Below are 19296 nucleotides of genomic sequence, written 5' to 3' on the forward strand. Positions count from 1 at the left end.
TAGGTCGGATCTCACATTCTCCCCCCCTTAAAATAATTTCGTCCCCGAAATTGAAAGCTTACTTGGGCTTCCAATAAGATGAGGAACTTTCATCAGGGGATGGAAGGTACAACGAAAATAGATCTAATAGTTAAAGAACGTTGGACTCTTGGCTGACTTCTCAAATAGATAAAAAGGAATTCAACACAATACTGACAAGCACTTCATACAGACTAGGCAAACTCATATGGTAAGAATAAATCAAAACAATGCATATGGCTTATATGCAATGCATCTGTAAGGATTAAATCAAGCAATGCATATGATATGTATGTAATGCACAAGTAAAGAATAAATCAGGGCAATGCATGTGGTATTCATACAATGCGCAATCAAAGATAAATCAAAGCAGTGCATATGGTATTTATACAATGCATAAGTAAAGAATAGATCAATAGTAGAAGTTAAAGGATAAGAGCAACTTACCGATTGCGACATTGAATCTTCTATCGGCTCATGGTTGATCGACAAGATGGGGCTTCGAGATGCAGTTAGACCAGAGGATGAGAGTGTTGAGGACGGTGATGATGGTGATGGGGGTATGATGAGAATGAGGAAAATGAGAATGAGGATGAGTACGGGGACGAGGTTCAAGCTCAAGATGAGACTCAGGATCAGTAAGTTCAGGAAGATGAGGAGGAAACTATTCCAGCTCAACAATTTGAGGATGGAGGCACACAATTACACTATAGAAGATTGATTGACACGACTAAGATGAAAGTCTCGGGCTATGAGAGGTCAGCTCGATTCTCAGGAACAATTTCCTAAACAAAAGCGTTAGAATTGTAATCTAATCTACGGTTGGAGGCAGAGTGATCAGTTTCACTACCAGGGACATCATAGGGGCTTTACGACGTAGCTAGGTCAGAAGATGAGGGTGACATTGTCAAGGCTGATGACACAGAGGATGAGGATGGATACAATGATGATCATGATGGGGTTCCAGTTGAAGATGAGGATGTTATTGATGATCAAGGAGATGAGAATCAGGATCAGGATGAGATTTCGAAACACAAGGAGATTCCTATACCACGCTTTCGTGAGATTGGAGGTCCATCACATACGACACGACTGGAGAAAGAGTTCAAATTTAGAAGGGACCAGACAGATCACCGGAGTTGATCACCTAGATAGACAATACTAGGAGTTTCCTTTTATGCTTTCTTAGATGTAGTTTCTCTCATACTTGTAAACCTAAGTGATTAGTGAAATTCAGTTTGTTTCACTTGTGTTATTGTACATTATGCATTTTCTTTTGTTGTATTAGTAGTTGTTAATGTTTAGTTATGACTTATAACTCATAACGACTACTAACGACCATTACTCCCAACGACAACTCCCGACTCAGACTTACATGACAACACACGACAGCAACACGACACAGACTCATATGACAACTCATGACGACAATGACGACAACACCTCACAATGACAATTTACTCACAAAAACAACTCACCACGACAACTTTCAAAGCAAGACTCAACTCACTACTCAACACACATACCCAATAACTTAAAACTGACAACCTAACTCTAACCATGACTACAACCCAAGTACAAGTCATAAACTTTAATTATTGTGTATTATTCAAGCTCGGTATATTATGCTTTGATTGTTCAAGTTTCTAATCCAAGTTTTCTATTATTCACTTCTAAGAAAGTTTGAGTCACTTCTGGATCTATGACTCAAGGAGGCTTTCATTACTGTGTTCTATGGTTATGATTGTCCGAAAACTTAGGCTCTGATACCATTCTGTCACATCCTCCCAGCCGGTACCCTATCTGGCATACCCGAGAGTGTGATCCACAACCCAAAAGATCAAGTTTAGGAACGATCATATCCATTTCCCACAATAACATAATCAAAAGCAAGAACAAATCATAATGTTCAAGTAATTTATAATAAAAGTCAAGAAAGGGTCTCAGAAGGATCACTATAGAATATCAGAGTGCGAAATAACAAGATACCAAATCAAAAGACAACTGTAGAGTATAGCGGAATTATACTCCACAAACATATGCGGAAGGTAGATCGAAATCCAAGTAAAGCTCTAAGCTAATACAAGTAAAGTAAAAGATAAGTCTAGAAGAAACAAAAGAAATCTAATCCACATCTTCAGTCAGCTCTTCTTGCTCTTCAGGCTTCAGCTTCTTCACCTTGCGCTTCCTTATACGGGTCGTCAAAGAAATCCAAACCTGTAGAGAAGTCTAACAACAGATTGTACAAAAAAAGGAATGAGTTTCGAAAGAAACTCAGTAAGGCAAGTTAATCCATAACAACATAAACAACATGGAAGCAAACCATAACAAGATGCAATGCAATATGAAACAAACAATGTATGTATGCATCTAAACTCTATGTATGCTGGTCTCTATGGTAGACATGCTTTAAGTCATAGCACCGTACTTCTTTGGGAACGTCCACTCACATCCTCAACCATTTAAGTTATCTTGGATTCTCTCATGGATCATTTCACCGGTCTTGAGCAGCCGGTTGGTAATGGGTAAAGTCCTCATCAAACCATGGTAAGGGGTTAAGTCAACACACTCTCTCACAACCGTTTGGCATAAGTATCGGCGCATGTCAGGGAAAAGCCTAGCCCAATGCAAGTCATCTACTCAGTTACATCAACTCAGGTCCAGATACTTCCATTCCTCGCCCCGGGCGATCCTTTCCGGTATCCTTTCCACTAGAGTCACGGATATTACTCACCGGACTCATCAACCCTATTGGTTATCCACATATGGTAAACGGGAAGCTCTCATGTCCCCTCACGGATCATTTCACCGGTCTTGAGCGCCCATGAGCCCAAGTCTAGCCATATGCAACCCTCCAATAAATGGCCTCTTTCGAGTATCCACAATGTGATCCATGTCCTCTCACGGATCTTTTCACCGGTCTTGAGCGCCCACGAATCCCCATTGCTACCACGGGTCGTTCGGTCTCAATACCTTTCCGATTCGGGTCTGATTTAACAGGGGTATATCCTAGCCAAACACTGCTAGACAGCCCTAGGTATGACATCCATTGATTCGGGAAAGCGTCGATGGGCATCTTCGGAAAACAGCCCATACTATTCCCTCCGATGTCTAAGGACAGAAGCATCAATAGGATACTCCCCATTCCCAAACCAAACTTAAGCAAACACATTCTCAGATCAGTCATGACATACACAACCAACAGTTCATCATATGCAAGAGAATGTAAAAGCAAAATCAGATTAAGCAGTAATAAGTAACTCATATAGCATGAATAATGAAAAAGATAATATAAATAAGTGCTACTGTTCTCACAGTAGGAGATAAGAATTAAAATACAACAACAGTAGGTAATCTCATAGTTTCATAAAGTAGAAACCAGAGAACAAGCAATCTATGTAGTTAAGGAATCAACTGTCCTTACCTGATTATCGCCGAAGATAATCCAAAGATCAAAGAGAGAGACACCAAACATGGCAAATAAACCCCTAACAAGCATAGATATAACATTAGGAAAGATACCTAAAAGATCAGAGAGCAAACGAATCAAATCGAGCGAAAATTGAAGCTACTGTCTTCATTGGTCGATTGATTGGTCTACTGACCTAGTCGACCAATCGAGTTAGTACGAGATAGTGAAAACTGTTTTGGCCATAACTTCTTCGTTTGAAGTCGGATTGATCCGAAATTCGAAGGGGAACTTCCTAGGATGTATTAGAATCATATGGGAAGATAAAATCATCAAGTCATGGTAAAAAGATGGGTTCTTGATTTGACCCAAGAAACTAGGGTTTCAACCTTTATGGCTCTCATGAAAAGGTTATGATCACAGGAAGAAAGGGAATGGTTGCAATCAAGAACATAATAAGAAAATCTTGTTTAGGTTAATAGAAACATTATGGGAAGATAATCATGGTCAAAAGATGGGTTCTTGATCTAACCCAAGAAATTAGGGTTTCACCCTTATGGTTCCCATAAAAAGGTTAAGATCCGAGGGGAGGGAGGGAATTGATGATTGGCCAATTACAACAAGAAGAATTAAAGAATATTGAATTTAGATCAACCTCCACATTACCCATGAGGTTTCCCTCACATGGGAGGTTACAAAAGGTTTCCAGAAAGATCATACAAGGGTTAGGGTTTCAAAGGTTAGGGTTTCAAGAATTTAACTGGCTGGGGTTGAGATCATGATGATGGTCATAGATCTCAAGGAACAAGATGAGATCATGGAGTGGATGGTTGCAAGAGTGCATCATCTTCTTCCTGATCTCAGCTAAGAACAGATTAAAGAAAGAAAATCAGAGATGGAGAAGGAAGAAAAGAGAGTAGACATACCTTTGATGCGAGACGAAGAAGATTACTTCAAGTCTTGTGAGAGATCACCAAGGAATGCAAGGGAATTGATTAGATTAGGGTTCTAACTCGTTCCAGAGGCTTAGGAGGCATAGGAGGCGGAGTATTCCTGAGATTAGACTTAAATAGAGGAGACAAGACCAAATTGGTAAATTCAGACACCATTGGTCGATTGGATTGGTCTACTGGTCCAGTCGACCAATGAGTCGACCAATCAGGACAGCAAGGTTCAAACAGGGATTCGGAGGGCTATACAAGGTCAAATTGAGTGATATTTTCTTCTACGAGTCAATCAAGAAGTCTAGCTTTCAGAAATACCTTTGGATCAAGAATTGGAGTTCATTAGGTCCATCAACTAGGCTCATCTTCTTTGATGCACAAGCAGGATTTGACAGACATAGTTCAGCAACTTCGGACAGGGATTTGGGAGGTTATATGGGGTCAAATTGAGTGAGATTTTCTCCTGGAAGTCCATTAAGAAGTCTAGTTTCAGGAAATATAATCGGATTGAGCACAGGAGTTCATTAGGTATTTCAACTAATTCACCCCTCTTCGGTGCGCAGATTCAGAACAAAACTGAAATCACGGTCCAACTTCAAAGTCATTATTAAACAAAACTGAAATCACGGTCCAACTTCAAATCAACATTTAAAAAAAACTGAAATCACGGTCCAACTTCAAAGTCGACATTTAAACAAAACTGAAATCACGGTCCAACTTCAAAGTCGACATTTAAACAAACCCTTCTTTACCCAAAACAGATAGGGTGACCTGGCTAGGTTTGGGCTGGATTTCACAATATCCGTGAGGGGATGTGAGAGCTTCCCGTCTACTATTTGTGGATGACCAATAGGGTTGATGAGTCTGGTGGGTAATATCCATGACTCTAGTGGGAAGGATACCGGAAAGGATCCCGAGATGGGAGGAATGGACGTATTTGGATCTAACATGATATGACTAAGTAGATGACTTGCATTGGGATAGGCTTTACCGTGACATGCGCCAATACTTAGACCAAATGGTGATGTGAGAGAGCGGTGACCGAAACCCCAACCATGGATTTGTCCGAGAGGGATGCAGGACCCAATTCCCCCTGGTGATTGAGTGACTGAGACTTATCTAAAGAAGTATGGTGCTATGACTTAAAGCATGTCTACCTTAGAGACTAGCATTCATAGAGTTAGAATCATACTTGCATCATGTGTCTCATATCATATTGCATCATGTTATGGTTTGTATCATATGGCTTATGTTTTATGGAATAACTGCCTTGCTGAGTTCTTTTGAACTCATTCTTTTTCGCAACATCTTCTGTTAGACTCTATTGCAGGTACTACTACTGTTGACTATGATGGTCAACACTCTGAAGACCAAGTTGATGACTTGTACCACACTGGTTACGGTGAACAAGTTGATAAAGACTAGTAGTCCGAGATTGGGACTTATCTGGAGTAGTTCGGTGTTGCTCTAATGTGTTAGGGATGGGATATCGTCTCACTCCCCCTTTTTAACCTTTTAGTTAATTCGTTGAGACCGTAGTTTAGTCTGTTCCTTGGTCATGTTGGGAACCGGTTGTAACCCTTACTTTAGTTGATTTACCTTCCACTATTATTATAGGATGGGTTTCCCCCTTCCTTTTCACACTTTGACTACTTGTCCTAATTGTCTCATTTCCGCACTCTGATGTCTCTTGTGATCCTTTTGAGATCCTTTATTGATTTTATTATTAAAATATTTGAATACAAAGAATTGTTCTTGCATTTGATTATATTATTGTGCTAAGTGACTATGATCGTTCCTAAACTTGATCGGCGGGACCGTAATTCACTCCCCAGGGTAATCCAAATAGGGTACCCCCTTGGTGGATTTAGGGCGGGATGTGACAAATTGGGTTCCCAAGGCCTTTTGCAAACTATTCCAAAACCTTGAGGTTAACCTAGGATCACAATCAGAAACGATACTCACTGGCACTCCATGCAGATGAACTACATTGTCCACATAAAGCCTAGCTAGCTTATCCAAAGTATGAGTGATCTTCATAGGAATGAATGGGCTGATTTGGTCAACCTATCGACAATTACCCATACAGTGTCATTGCCTTTACTTGTCCAAGGCAAACTAGTCACAAACTCCATAGAGAAACCCTCCCCCCCCCACCGGGGGAGGGGGGGGGGGGGGGGAACCCCAGGGGGGGGGGGGGTCCCCACGCGGGCGGGGGCTCCCCCTCCCACCAAAAAAATAACATCTCCTTCCCAACCAAACCACCAAAAAAATTTTTTTGTTTCCTTTTTTTTTTTGTTGGTGGGGGGGGGGGTGGGGTGAGATGGTGCGGGGGGTCCTTCCCTCCTTTTTTTTTTTTTTTTTTTTTTTTTTTTTTCACACCAAAATCTTAAAAAAAAAAAAAAAAAACCAAAAAAAAAAAAAAAAAAAAATAATATTAAAAAAAAAAAAAAAAAAAAAACTTTTTCTTTTTTTTCTTTTTTTTTATTCCAACCCCCCCCCCCCCCCCCCCCCCCCCCCCCCCGGGTACCCGTGGGGGTGATACACCGCAAGATCTAGGTTCGGGGACAATTCCATACAATACATGATAAAGTAAATTTAAATGGACCAGAGATAAATCGGTTCAAGTATTTAATAATCAAAAATGAAAAGAAAGGATTACAATATTCAAAATCCTTTCAAAACTGAACATCAGAGTTATACGAAAAGAAAGAATATATAATGTTGCAGCGGAAATAATCTAAAGAATTCTAAGGAAAAGACTCTCCATAAGAGCGGCTTGGCGAGAACAGGAAGAGTCATGAGCCTCCACTTCGTCTCCAATTTCACCGTCTGGGTAACCACCTGATAAGGGATCCTCAACGAAAAAGGGGTCCACATGACCTGTAGAACAGTCTAAAGAAATAACAAAATAAAGGAATGAGTTCATAGAACTCAGTGAGGTAACACAATCACATCATATCTTCATACAATTCCAATTTCAACATTCATAAGACAAACATGTATTTAATAATATAAATAAACAAATGCAAAGTGATGATATGAGATTCCTAACTCTATAATGTAGTCTCTAAAGTAGACACGCATTAAGTCAAACACCAGTCTTCTTTGGGCAGTCTCATCACTCTTCCCTCACGGCACTTAAGCACGTCTGTTGGGTTCTCCGCGGTTGTTGGGTAAAGTCTCATCGAGCCATGGTTGGGGATTAAGTCACCACTCTCTCACATCACCATTGGCATAAGATCTGGCGCGTGTCAGGGACAAACCTAAGCCCAGTGCAGGGTCATACAGTCTCGTACTACAATGGTCCGGATATCTCCCCTCACGCCTAGTGCTCTGTTGGTTCAATACCTTCCCACCTATGAATGTAATCCTCAACGGGAGGCATCTGTTGGATTACATCCCTTAACCCAGTGATCATCCACATATAATAGACAGGATGATCTCCATGTCCTCTCACGGGTCGTTTCACCGGTCTTGAGTGCCCATGAGCCCTTATCTGTTATATGCAACCCTACCTCTCAATGATGATAGTGGGCCTGCTCGATACAGGACCCAGCCACTACCATCACGGGTTAACCGGCTTCAATACCCCTGCCGGAAGAGTAGTAGTACTCAAGAGGTCACCTAGCCCAACACTTCTAGACATGCCCTAAATATGCCAACCAGTAGTTAGGGAAAGCGCCAAGGGCACCATAGGAATGCGTCCCATACCGCCTCCTCTGGTATCCTATGGCAGAAATGCCAAAAGGGCATTCCCCATTCTCCAACCACAACTAAGCAATCATATAACTAGGGCGATGGGCGAACCCACAACCCAAACAGATAATACAAGGTAGAAGAAATAATAATATTTCTCTTCTCCCTTCACATACATTCACATTCCATATCATAACAACATTAATATATTTCACAGCAAGAGGCAACATCATAAGTAATAATGATAAACATATATTATGACAATTCATATTTATCAAAAGATATAAAACAACAACAATCAATTCAATATAATGGGTTGGTTATTCCTCACCTTTTACTTTGGTATTTCTCCACAGATCAATATCTCTTCCCACAAGGAAATAAACTTTGGGTAATTTATCCTAATCATGCAAAAGGATTAACCAAATAAAAATAAGAATTAATTTGGGTTTAGTAAAATATGTAAAAATATTCCCGTAACAACCCCAAATAGAACTCTAGGTTTTAACTCACCCTTTTAACCTAAATCGGCTAAAAGTTATAATTTTGTCTTTAATTGAAGTCGAAATGAAATGAAATTGTGGGGAAAAATTAATTGGAAATAAAGAGATCACAAGGGTATTCTCAATTTAATTTAATTTGACCTAAATCACAGTGCCCCAAATTGGCTCTCATAAATCACCCGTGGGTAACCTAGAGAGTCAAAATGAATCACCCTTATCATGGGATTGCACCAATAACTCATTTATTAGAAAGCGACATTAAAATGAAAATTGAGAAATAAGCTATCAACCTAAACATGCTTCCCTTTCAAGATTCCTCAAAAGGGAAGGAGAGAAAATACTCACAAAATTGTGAGTAAGAGAAGGATTAAATAAAACTAACCTTTCTTGAAATTTTCTTGAAGATTCGAATCACAGAATGCCTCCGGAAGAATGGAAATCGCCCCCTCTTTCGTTTCTCCTCTTCCCGCAGCCTCAAAGTCGTTCTTGTAAAATAAAAAGCGGCTACGGATGAGTTAAAACATAAAATAGGGTTTAAGAATCCGAAATTCCGTTTTTGCCCCTAAATAGAAAATAGGGTGGGGGATTGGTTCACCCAACCGGCCCAACTTTCCGTCCATGGTTGGACCCCCAAACGGACTCGGAATTCAGTGAATTTTAGCTCGTTGGAAAGGTATTTCGACGATCTTCGATTTGATACCTTATTTGTCTCCATTGGATTATCCATCGCCGATTTACGAATATGCCAAAACCGCCTTTTAACACCATCGTGATGAATCTTCTCTCTTCTTTTAAACTCCATGAGAGTTATCAAATCATCACTAGGTTCATCCACGATCATTTGGTCCTCCTCCGAACCTTCGGGCTCAACTCGAATGGTCCACGGTTGTTGCCGACTCAAGGCCGGGTTCGCGGTCCTGAAACCATAGGTTAACGGGTTAGAAATCCGGGGGATTTCACATTCCTCCCCCCTTAAAAGAAATTTCGTCCCCGAAATTGACGTACCTGAGGCACCAAAGAGGATAGGATACTTTGCTCGCATTTCATCTTCCTTTTCCCACGAAGCTTCTTCTACTGTGTGATTCTTCCACCTAATCTTCACCAAAGGAATGGTTCGATTCCGGAGTTGCTTGTCCATTCGGTCCAAAATCTCTACAGCCTCTTCTTCATAAGACAAATCTGCACTCAATCCTTCAGGTTCTTGTGGTAATAGGTGTTCCGGGTTCTCTATGCATTGACGAAGCATAGAAACATGGAACACACTATGTACACCTGCCAAAGATGTCGGGAGTGCCAACCGATAAGCAACTGGTCCAACCTTCTCTAAAATCTCAAAAGGACCAATATATCTTGGACTAAGCTTCCCCTTGATGTTGAACCTCATCACACCTCTCATTGGTGAGACCTTCAGAAAAGCCCTTTCGCCTACTTGAAATTCTAGATCTGTTCTCCTTTTATCTGCATAGGATTTCTGCCTAGATTGAGCTGCCTTGATTCTTTCTCTAATCAAGTCAACCATAGCTCCAGTGGCTTCTATCAACTCAGGACCCAAAACTCTTCGTTCTCCAACTTCATCCCAATAGAGGGGAGTTCTACATATCTGTCCATACAAAGCCTTGAACGGTGCCATGCCAATGGTAGCCGATAGCTGTTGTTGTAGCGAACTCCACCAATGCTAAGTGTTCATCCCAACTTCCACTCATGTCGGCTACACAAGCACGAAGCATGTCCTCCAAGATCTGAATGGTTCTTTCGGATTGTCCATCCGTTTGGGGATGATGAGCTGTACTCAAGTTTAATGGGTACCCAAAGCTTTTGCAGACTCTTCCAAAATCTTGAAGTAAATCTCGGATCACGATCCGACACAATACTTACTGGCACACCATGTAATCTCACTACGTTATCCACATATAACCTTGCCAGTTTGTCCATGGTGAAAGTAATCTTCATAGGAATAAAATGTGCCGATTTTGTCAATCGGTCCACCACTACCCACACTGTGTCGTTTCCTTTATTGGTCCGAGGCAAACTCGTGACGAAGTCCATCGTGATGTCTTCCCACTTCCAACTTGGCACATGAAGTGGTTGCAAAAGACCTGCAGATGGTTGTCGAACGGCTTTTACCCTTTGGCAAGTTCCACACTTGGCCACAAAGTCTTCAACATCGCTTTTCAGACCAACCCACCAATAGTGCTCTTTCAAGTCTTTGTACATCTTGGTGCTACCGGGATGCACAGTGAACACAGAGTAATGTGCTTCACCCAAAATCTCTTTCCTAAGATCTTCATTCGCCGGTACGCATATTCTTCCCTTGTACACTAAAGCATTATCGGAGGATAAAGTAAAGTCAATCACCTGTTGAGGGTCTGAAGAAATCTTCTCTAACTTCTCTTGCAACAAAGGATCTGAAGACTGCAAGGTAATAATCCTATCTCTTAGGGTAGGCCTTGCTGTCAATGCGGCAAGGATTACCTCAGAACCTTCCGGTAAAATCTCCAACTCAAACCTCACAATAGAGTTCAACAACGTTTTACTAAGAACGTTAAGATCAGTCACTCCCCGAGTGCTCTTCCTACTCAAGGCATCGGCCACTACATTTGCTTTACCGGATGGTACTTGGATATCGCAATCATAGTCCGTTACCAGCTCCAACCACCGACGTTGTCTCATATTCAACTCCTTCGGGTGAAAAAGTATTTCAAGCTCTTATGGTCGGTGAAGATGGCTATCTTCTCTCCATAAAGGTAGTGGCGCCATATCTTCAAAGCAAAAACCACCGCAGCCAACTCAAGATCATGGGTGGGATAGTTGTGTTCATAATCCTTGAGTTGCCGTGATGCATAGGCTACCACTTTTCCATGTTGCATTAACACACAACCAAGACCGATCTTTGATGCATCCGTGTAGACCGTCAATCCTCCGAGTTATCGAGTGCAGTCAAAACCGGTGCATTAGTCAATCTCTTCTTCAACTCTTGGAAGTTCTTTTCACATGATTCACTCCACACGAACTTTACGCCTTTCTTCGTCAATCTTGTCATTGGGGCGGATAACCTAGAGAAATTTTCAATGAATCTCCTATAGTATCCAGCAAGTCCCAGGAAACTTCTGATTTCGGTGACCGATTTGGGTTGGTCCCAATCTGCCACTGCCTTGACCTTATCTGGATCCACTTTGATTCCGTCTGCAGATACAACATGTCCCAAAAACACTACTTGTGAAAGCCAAAATTCACACTTGGAAAACTTCGCATACAACTTCTTTTCTCTTAACCTTTGCAAAGCAAATCTTAAGTGTTCGACATGCTCTTTCTCATCCTTAGAATAAATTAAGATGTCATCAATAAAAACTATGATAAATTTATCTAAGACATCATGAAATATCCTATTCATCAAATCCATGAAAGCAGCTGGTGCATTAGTCAGACCGAACGGCATCACTTTGAATTCGTAATGACCATATCGAGTCCTAAAAGCCGTTTTACATATGTCATTGGCTTTCACTCTCAGTTGATGATATCCTGACCGCAAATCAATTTTAGAGAAAATTGAGGCTCCCTTCAATTGATCAAACAAATCATCAATTCTCGGTAAGGGATATCTATTCTTGATAGTAAGTTTGTTCAACTCTCTATAGTCGATACACATCCTCATACTTCCATCCTTCTTCTTCACAAACAACACCGGAGCTCCCCAAGGAGATACACTAGGTTGAATGAAACCTCTCCCTAGTAGCTCATTTAGTTGGTCTTGAAGTTCTTTTAACTCCATGGGTGCCATTCTGTAAGGAGCTTTGGACACCGGTGCAGCTCCAGGTACCAATTCAATGGCAAATTCCAACTCTCTTTCGGGGGTATCCCGGGTAATTCATCAGGAAAAACATCCCTGAAATTCTTCACTACTTTAAGGTCTTCAATGGATTTCACTTCCTTCTTTTCTTCAATAAAAGCACAAAGTTTAGCACCTCCAACTAGTTCTTTAACTTGAAGTGCTGCCACTAAAGTCTTCTCACATTGTTTTCCCAAATCACCTTGGAACTCAAAGGCGGGGGCTATCAATGGGATGAAATTGAACCTTCTTTTCGAACATGAGATGAGCGCCTTGTGTCTTGTTAGCCAATCCATGCCTAAGATAGCATCAAAGTCCTTCATATCCAATTTCACAAGTTGAGCCTCTAAGTCTTTTCCTTCAACGGTTATAGGACAAGGTCCAACTACTTCATTAAGTTTTACTAGAGTCTGAGTAGGTGTACTAACCACTAGTTCATGACACAATTTACTAGATGGTAAAGAAGTACGCCTCACAAATGATGATGCAATAAATGAGTGTGAGGCTCCAGTGTCAAACAATATAAATGCAGGAACTGAAGCAATAAGAAGAGTACCTGTCACCACATCATGACTCTGGTCTATCTCAGTTCCAGTCACACTATACATCTTTCCCGCCTGAGGTTGTTGAGGTGGCCTGAATGAAGTATTAGGCTGGCTTCCTTTCTGTGGGCAGAAACGAGCAAGATGTCCAGGTTTCTTGCAATAGAAGCATAAAATCTCTCCCGAACCTCGAACGCAGCTGGCTGGACTGCTGGTCTAGGGCCATTTACGGGACGCGGTTTGCATAGATAGGTCCCGATGGTGGAGTAGTACCAGCTGGCCGCATAGGTGCACCACTATTCCCATAACCAAACCCTGATCCTCTTGGTTGAAAATGAGTGCTGGGGTAAGGTGAAGGCCTATTGAACCTTCCTTGATTTCTGCTGACATAAGGACTGGGACCCTTATTAGCTAGACTTCTCTGCAGTTGGTAGGTCTCTCTTTCACCTTCCTCAATCTTTTTCGCCGCTTGCACCACTTGAGCATAACTCGTGATAGGTTGTATGGCCATATAAGTTCCGATGGTTGGCCTCAAACCTTTCGCGAATTTCTTGGCTTTCTCCAAGTCAGCCCTCATAAATGCTTGGAGCAAAGAAGAAGAGCTCCTCGAATTTCGTTGATAATCAAGAAGAGAGAGAGGCCCCCGCTGAAGCGCCATGAATTCAGCTTCTTTGGAGTCTCTTACCGACATTGGGAAGTAGTTTTCGCAGAATGCTTCCTTGAAAATCTCCCACGTGATCACTGGATGCTTTGCCGCCAAGACAGGTTGGGTGGCGTTCCACCAAGCATCCGCCTCATGTTGAAGCTTTTGTTCAGCACACACTATCTTCTGTTCCTCATCACACCTTAAGTGACGGAAAGCTTTCTCCATTTCTCTTAACCACTTATTCGGGAACAAGACGTCCTTCGTGATTCCTGAGAATGCTGGGACACGAAGCTTGAGGAATTGTTCCATCAATCTGTTGTGAGATACAACACCGGTAGTCCCATCATTCCCTCCCTGAGCGGAGGTTCCAGCACCAGGGGCTTGAGGTGCAGGCCTGTTCCCTATAGCCACCACTCCTTGCATGAGAGCATTGATCTGAGTCTGCTGCTGGTGCATCATGTTTGTTATAATGTTGAACACATCCTGAGTTGTGGCCAACGGTGGTGCTTCGGGTATGATACCTTCTTGAGTAGCCGGCGTTTCTGTATTAGGTAGACGAACACCATCTACTCCTACTTGACTGGAATCATTAGGAGAGCCCTCGGTACTTCCGTTTCCGACCGATCGATTCCTCAAATTAACCATCCTGATAACACCATAAACTCATTAATTCCAAAATCACGACATAAAACATCAAATCTTTATATCCAACTCCAGCAATAGATGAGTTAAAAGCAAGCATGAAAAAACCAGTTGAAGCGCATGAAAAGATTCCAGATTTTTTTTTTTTTTTTTTTTTTTTTTTGTGGAAAGGGGGTTGGCCCGGGTGCTTCATGCCACCGGCCACACGCCCGGCAGCTCTCTGGAAATCAGAGATCTGCCAAATAGATTTTTTTTTTTTTTTTTTTTTGACCAGGGGGTTGGCTCGGGCGCTTCATGCTACCGGTCACACGCCCGGCAGCTCTCTGGAAATCAGAGATCTGTCAGACATTTTTTTTTTTTTTTTTTTTTCGTTCGGAAACCACTCTGCGTGTGGCGCTCGCGCTGGCGCTGCACGCGTAGACGGCTACGCAGCCGTCTGCTGCTAGCGTGGCCGTCTGCGCAGCCCTGCGCTGCGCACGCTAGCGCGCCAACCTCCTTTGGGGGGGTCGTTTTATACGATCTCCCACCCCCAAAAACATGATTTTTCACACTTTTCTCACCTCTTTTCACCTTTTCACTTTCCTCTCCTACTTTGGGGTTAGGTCTTCCATACCTCTAGCTTCGACCTAGCCACGTACAATGCTCAAACGCACCTCCGACAGCAAATCATCCGCGAAACCAAAGGTAACCTTTCACCACATAATTCTTTTGTGAGATTTTGCTTGGTTTTCACGTTTTTTTTTTTTGCAAGTGGGATTTCATGTATTCTTTTAGATCCACTATCCTCATATTATTCTCTTCACTTTTCAAATTTTTTTTTTTTTTCCAAAACTCAGATGGCTCCACGTGGTAAAGGTCGTGGACGAGTTCGGGGAGTCCAACATCCCGAATTATTCGACACCGTCGAAGCAGAAACGTTGTATCTCAACTCCTTCCAAAATCGTCTCATTGAGTATGAACGGTTCGTTGAGCCGCTCCCAGTGGCTCCATTCAAGGTATATGAAAGATTTGCAGCACTAGGATGGGGCAGCATGCTGAACTTCAACGAACCGGCTTACCCCGATTTGATCCGATACTTTTACAGCAATCTGACTTTTGCTGAGCTTCCAGATAACGATGGAGGAACCGTTCTCACTATCCGGTCTCGGGTTAGAGGTACACTCATCCAATTCAACACTGAGTTATTAGCTGCAATTATGGATGTACCATACGTACCCGATGAGATGAGGTGGATTCCACCCGGCGGTGGGAATGATTTCATTAATTACACCGAGAGATTCCTCATCTTTTCGATGCTGTGCAATCGCGAGTGCGATCACGTGCGACTGGGGAGAAACATGCTTCCTTCTCCGAGACTTATTTCTCGCATTGTGAGTCGCAACATCTTGCCCAAAGGTGGGCATCAAGATGAGATATCGATCATGCAGGCGTTCATCACTTTCGCCATTTATGTGGGATATCGCATAGACCTTGCATACATCATTCAGTGTGCAATGATTCATAAAGTGCAAAATCCAGAGGTATCACACATTGGGCACGGGCGTCTCTTAACTCGAATCTTCAAACACTTCGGAGTAGACTTCTCTGGCACAGAAGAATTGAGAGAAAATATGGGAGACAACATTGGGAGGAAACTTATATCTCAAATGGATATTCGAGATGGACCCAACTCTCCAGTTTTAACGGATGATGATGAAGGAGGTAAGCAACAGAAGCATGTGCCAACAGAGTGTCACATGGAGAAGGGTGAGTCTTCCCGTAGTAGGAAGGCTCCACCGATACCCGCAGTTGATCCCGCCATGTGGGAAACACTCTTGGCCGCAATTGGAAGAGTACAGCAGAATCAAAATTTTATGGGTCAGCAAATTGTAGAAATTCACACTCAACAGCAGGAGATGGTCCGACGAATGAGAGACATCCATGCCCGAGTCGAGCATTGGGAGAACTTCCTTCGTCAGTACATGCCCCCGCCAGAGCGCTAGAGATTTACTTGTTCCACCTCAGTTTTATTTTATTTCGAACATATAATTTATTATGCGTGTTTGTCCACGCTCTTCCACTTGATATGGGGTTGTAATATTTTGAATCTAAAATTTTACCAGTTATGAATTTTGATATTTCATATACTTATTATGATTTATGCTTCAGTTGGATTAATAGCATATGTGACTTTGGATTTCATATACTTATTGTATCTTATTAAAATTGGATTCATTATGCACTTGAAAAATTCAAATTTTTCCTAAGTTCATGTTAAGCCTATTATTCACTCCTATTCAATAGAGTCATTTATGGATCGATGACTCAGATGCCCCTACTGTATCATATAAAGTTAGGACTTGTATGAACCTGGCTCTGATACCACCTTCTGTCACACCCCACCCAGCCGGATCCGGTCATACCCGAATACCCGTGGGGGTGATACACCGCAAGATCTAGGTTCAGGGACAATTCCATACAATACATGATAAAGTAAATTTAAATGGACCAGAGATAAATCAGTTCAAGTATTTAATAATCAAAAATGAAAAGAAAGGATTACAATATTCAAAATCCTTTCAAAACTGAACATCAGAGTTATACGAAAAGAAAGAATATATAATGTTGCAGCGGAAATAATCTAAAGAATTCTAAGGAAAAGACTCTCCATAAGAGCAGTCTTGGCAGGAACAGGAAGAGTCATGAGCCTCCACTTCGTCTCCAATTTCACCGTCCGGGTAACCACCGATAAGGGATCCTCAACGAAAAAGGGGTCCCATGACCTGTAGAACAGTCTAAAGAAATAACAAAATAAAGGAATGAGTTCATAGAACTCAGTGAGGTAACACAATCACATCATATCTTCATACAATTCCAATTTCAACATTCATAAGACAAACATGTATTTAATAATATAAATAAACAAATGCAAAGTGATGATATGAGATTCCTAACTCTATAATGTAGTCTCTAAAGTAGACACGCATTAAGTCAAACACCAGTCTTCTTGGGGCAGTCTCATCACTCTTCCCTCACGGCACTTAAGCACGTCCCGTTGGGTTCTCCGCGGTTGTTGGGTAAAGTCTCATCGAGCCATGGTTGGGGATTAAGTCACCACTCTCTCACATCACCATTGGCATAAGATCCGGCGCGTGTCGGGGACAAACCTAAGCCCGGTGCAGGTCATACGAGTCTCGTACTACAATGGTCCGGATATCTCCCCTCACGCCTAGTGCTCTGTTGGTTCAATACCTTCCCACCTATGAATGTAATCCTCAACGGGAGGCATCTGTTGGATTACATCCCTTAACCAGTGATCATCCACATATAATAGACAGGATGATCTCCATGTCCTCTCACGGGTCGTTTCACCGGTCTTGAGTGCCCATGAGCCCTTATCTGTTATATGCAACCCTACCTCTCAATGATGATAGTGGGCCTGCTCGATACAGGACCCAGCCACTACCATCACGGGTTAACCGGCTTCAATACCCCTGCCGGAAGAGTAGTAGTACTCAAGAGGTCACCTAGCCCAACACTTCTAGACATGCCCTAAATATGCCAACCGGTAGTTAGGGAAAGCGCCAAGGGCACCATAGGAATGCGTCCCATACCGCCTCCTCTCGGTATCCTATGGCGAAATGCCAAAAGGGCATTCCCCATTCTCCAACCACAACTAAGCAATCATATAACTAGGGCGATGGGCGAACCCACAACCCAAACGAGATAATACAAGGTAGAAGAAATAATAATATTTCTCTTCTCCCTTCACATACATTCACATTCCATATCATAACAACATTAATATATTTCACAGCAAGAGGCAACATCATAAGTAATAATGATAAACATATATTATGACAATTCATATTTATCAAAAGATATAAAACAACAACAATCAATTCAATATAATGGGTTGGTTATTCCTCACCTTTTACTTTGGTATTTCTCCACAGATCAATATCTCTTCCCACAAGGAAATAAACTTTGGGTAATTTATCCTAATCATGCAAAAGGATTAACCAAATAAAAATAAGAATTAATTTGGGTTTAGTAAAATATGTAAAAATATTCCCGTAACAACCCCAAATAGAACTCTAGGTTTTAACTCACCCTTTTAACCTAAATCGGCTAAAAGTTATAATTTTGTCTTTAATTGAAGTCGAAATGAAATGAAATTGTGGGGAAAAATTAATTGGAAATAAAGAGATCACAAGGGTATTCTCAATTTAATTTAATTTGACCTAAATCACAGTGCCCCAAATTGGCTCTCATAAATCACCCGTGGGTAACCTAGAGAGTCAAAATGAATCACCCTTATCATGGGATTGCACCAATAACTCATTTATTAGAAAGCGACATTAAAATGAAAATTGAGAAATAAGCTATCAACCTAAACATGCTTCCCTTTCAAGATTCCTCAAAAGGGAAGGAGAGAAAATACTCACAAAATTGTGAGTAAGAGAAGGATTAAATAAAACTAACCTTTCTTGAAATTTTCTTGAAGATTCGAATCACAGAATGCCTCCGGAAGAATGGAAATCGCCCCCTCTTTCGTTTCTCCTCTTCCCGCAGCCTCAAAGTCGTTCTTGTAAAATAAAAATGCGGCTACGGATGAGTTAAAACATAAAATAGGGTTTAAGAATTCGAAATTCCGTTTTTGCCCCTAAATAGAAAATAGGGTGGGGGATTGGTTCACCCAACCGGCCCAACTTTCTGTCCATGGTTGGACCCCCAAACGGACTCGGAATTCAGTGAATTTTAGCTCGTTGGAAAGGTATTTCGACGATCTTCGATTTGATACCTTATTTGTCTCCATTGGATTATCCATCGCCGATTTACGAATATGCCAAAACCGCCTTTTAACACCATCGTGATGAATCTTCTCTCTTCTTTTAAACTCCATGAGAGTTATCAAATCATCACTAGGTTCATCCACGATCATTTGGTCCTCCTCCGAACCTTCGGGCTCAACTCGAATGGTCCACAGTTGTTGCCGACTCAAGGCCCGGGTTCGCGGTCCCGAAACCATAGGTTAACGGGTTAGAAATGGGGGGGGGATAAGAGGGAGGTGGGGGGAGAAAGTTG

General features: G+C 41.8%; 1 protein-coding gene across 1 annotated transcript; it reads right to left on the reverse strand.

Moving 5' to 3' along the window:
- Positions 1-12332: 12332 nt before the first annotated feature.
- On the reverse strand, positions 12333-14232 carry LOC148999019 (uncharacterized). The gene is made up of 2 exons (XM_089141531.1): positions 13177-14232; positions 12333-13064 (listed from the first exon to the last, which is right to left on the reverse strand). Exons 1-2 carry the CDS (start codon positions 14230-14232, stop codon positions 12333-12335), a joined length of 1788 nt encoding a protein of 595 aa, XP_088997657.1.
- Positions 14233-19296: the final 5064 nt, after the last annotated feature.

Source organism: Hakea prostrata, unplaced genomic scaffold, assembly GCF_041222555.1.
Source record: "Hakea prostrata isolate BN-2017 unplaced genomic scaffold, UWA_Hpros_2 contig_65, whole genome shotgun sequence".
Taxonomy (NCBI): Eukaryota; Viridiplantae; Streptophyta; class Magnoliopsida; order Proteales; family Proteaceae; genus Hakea; species Hakea prostrata.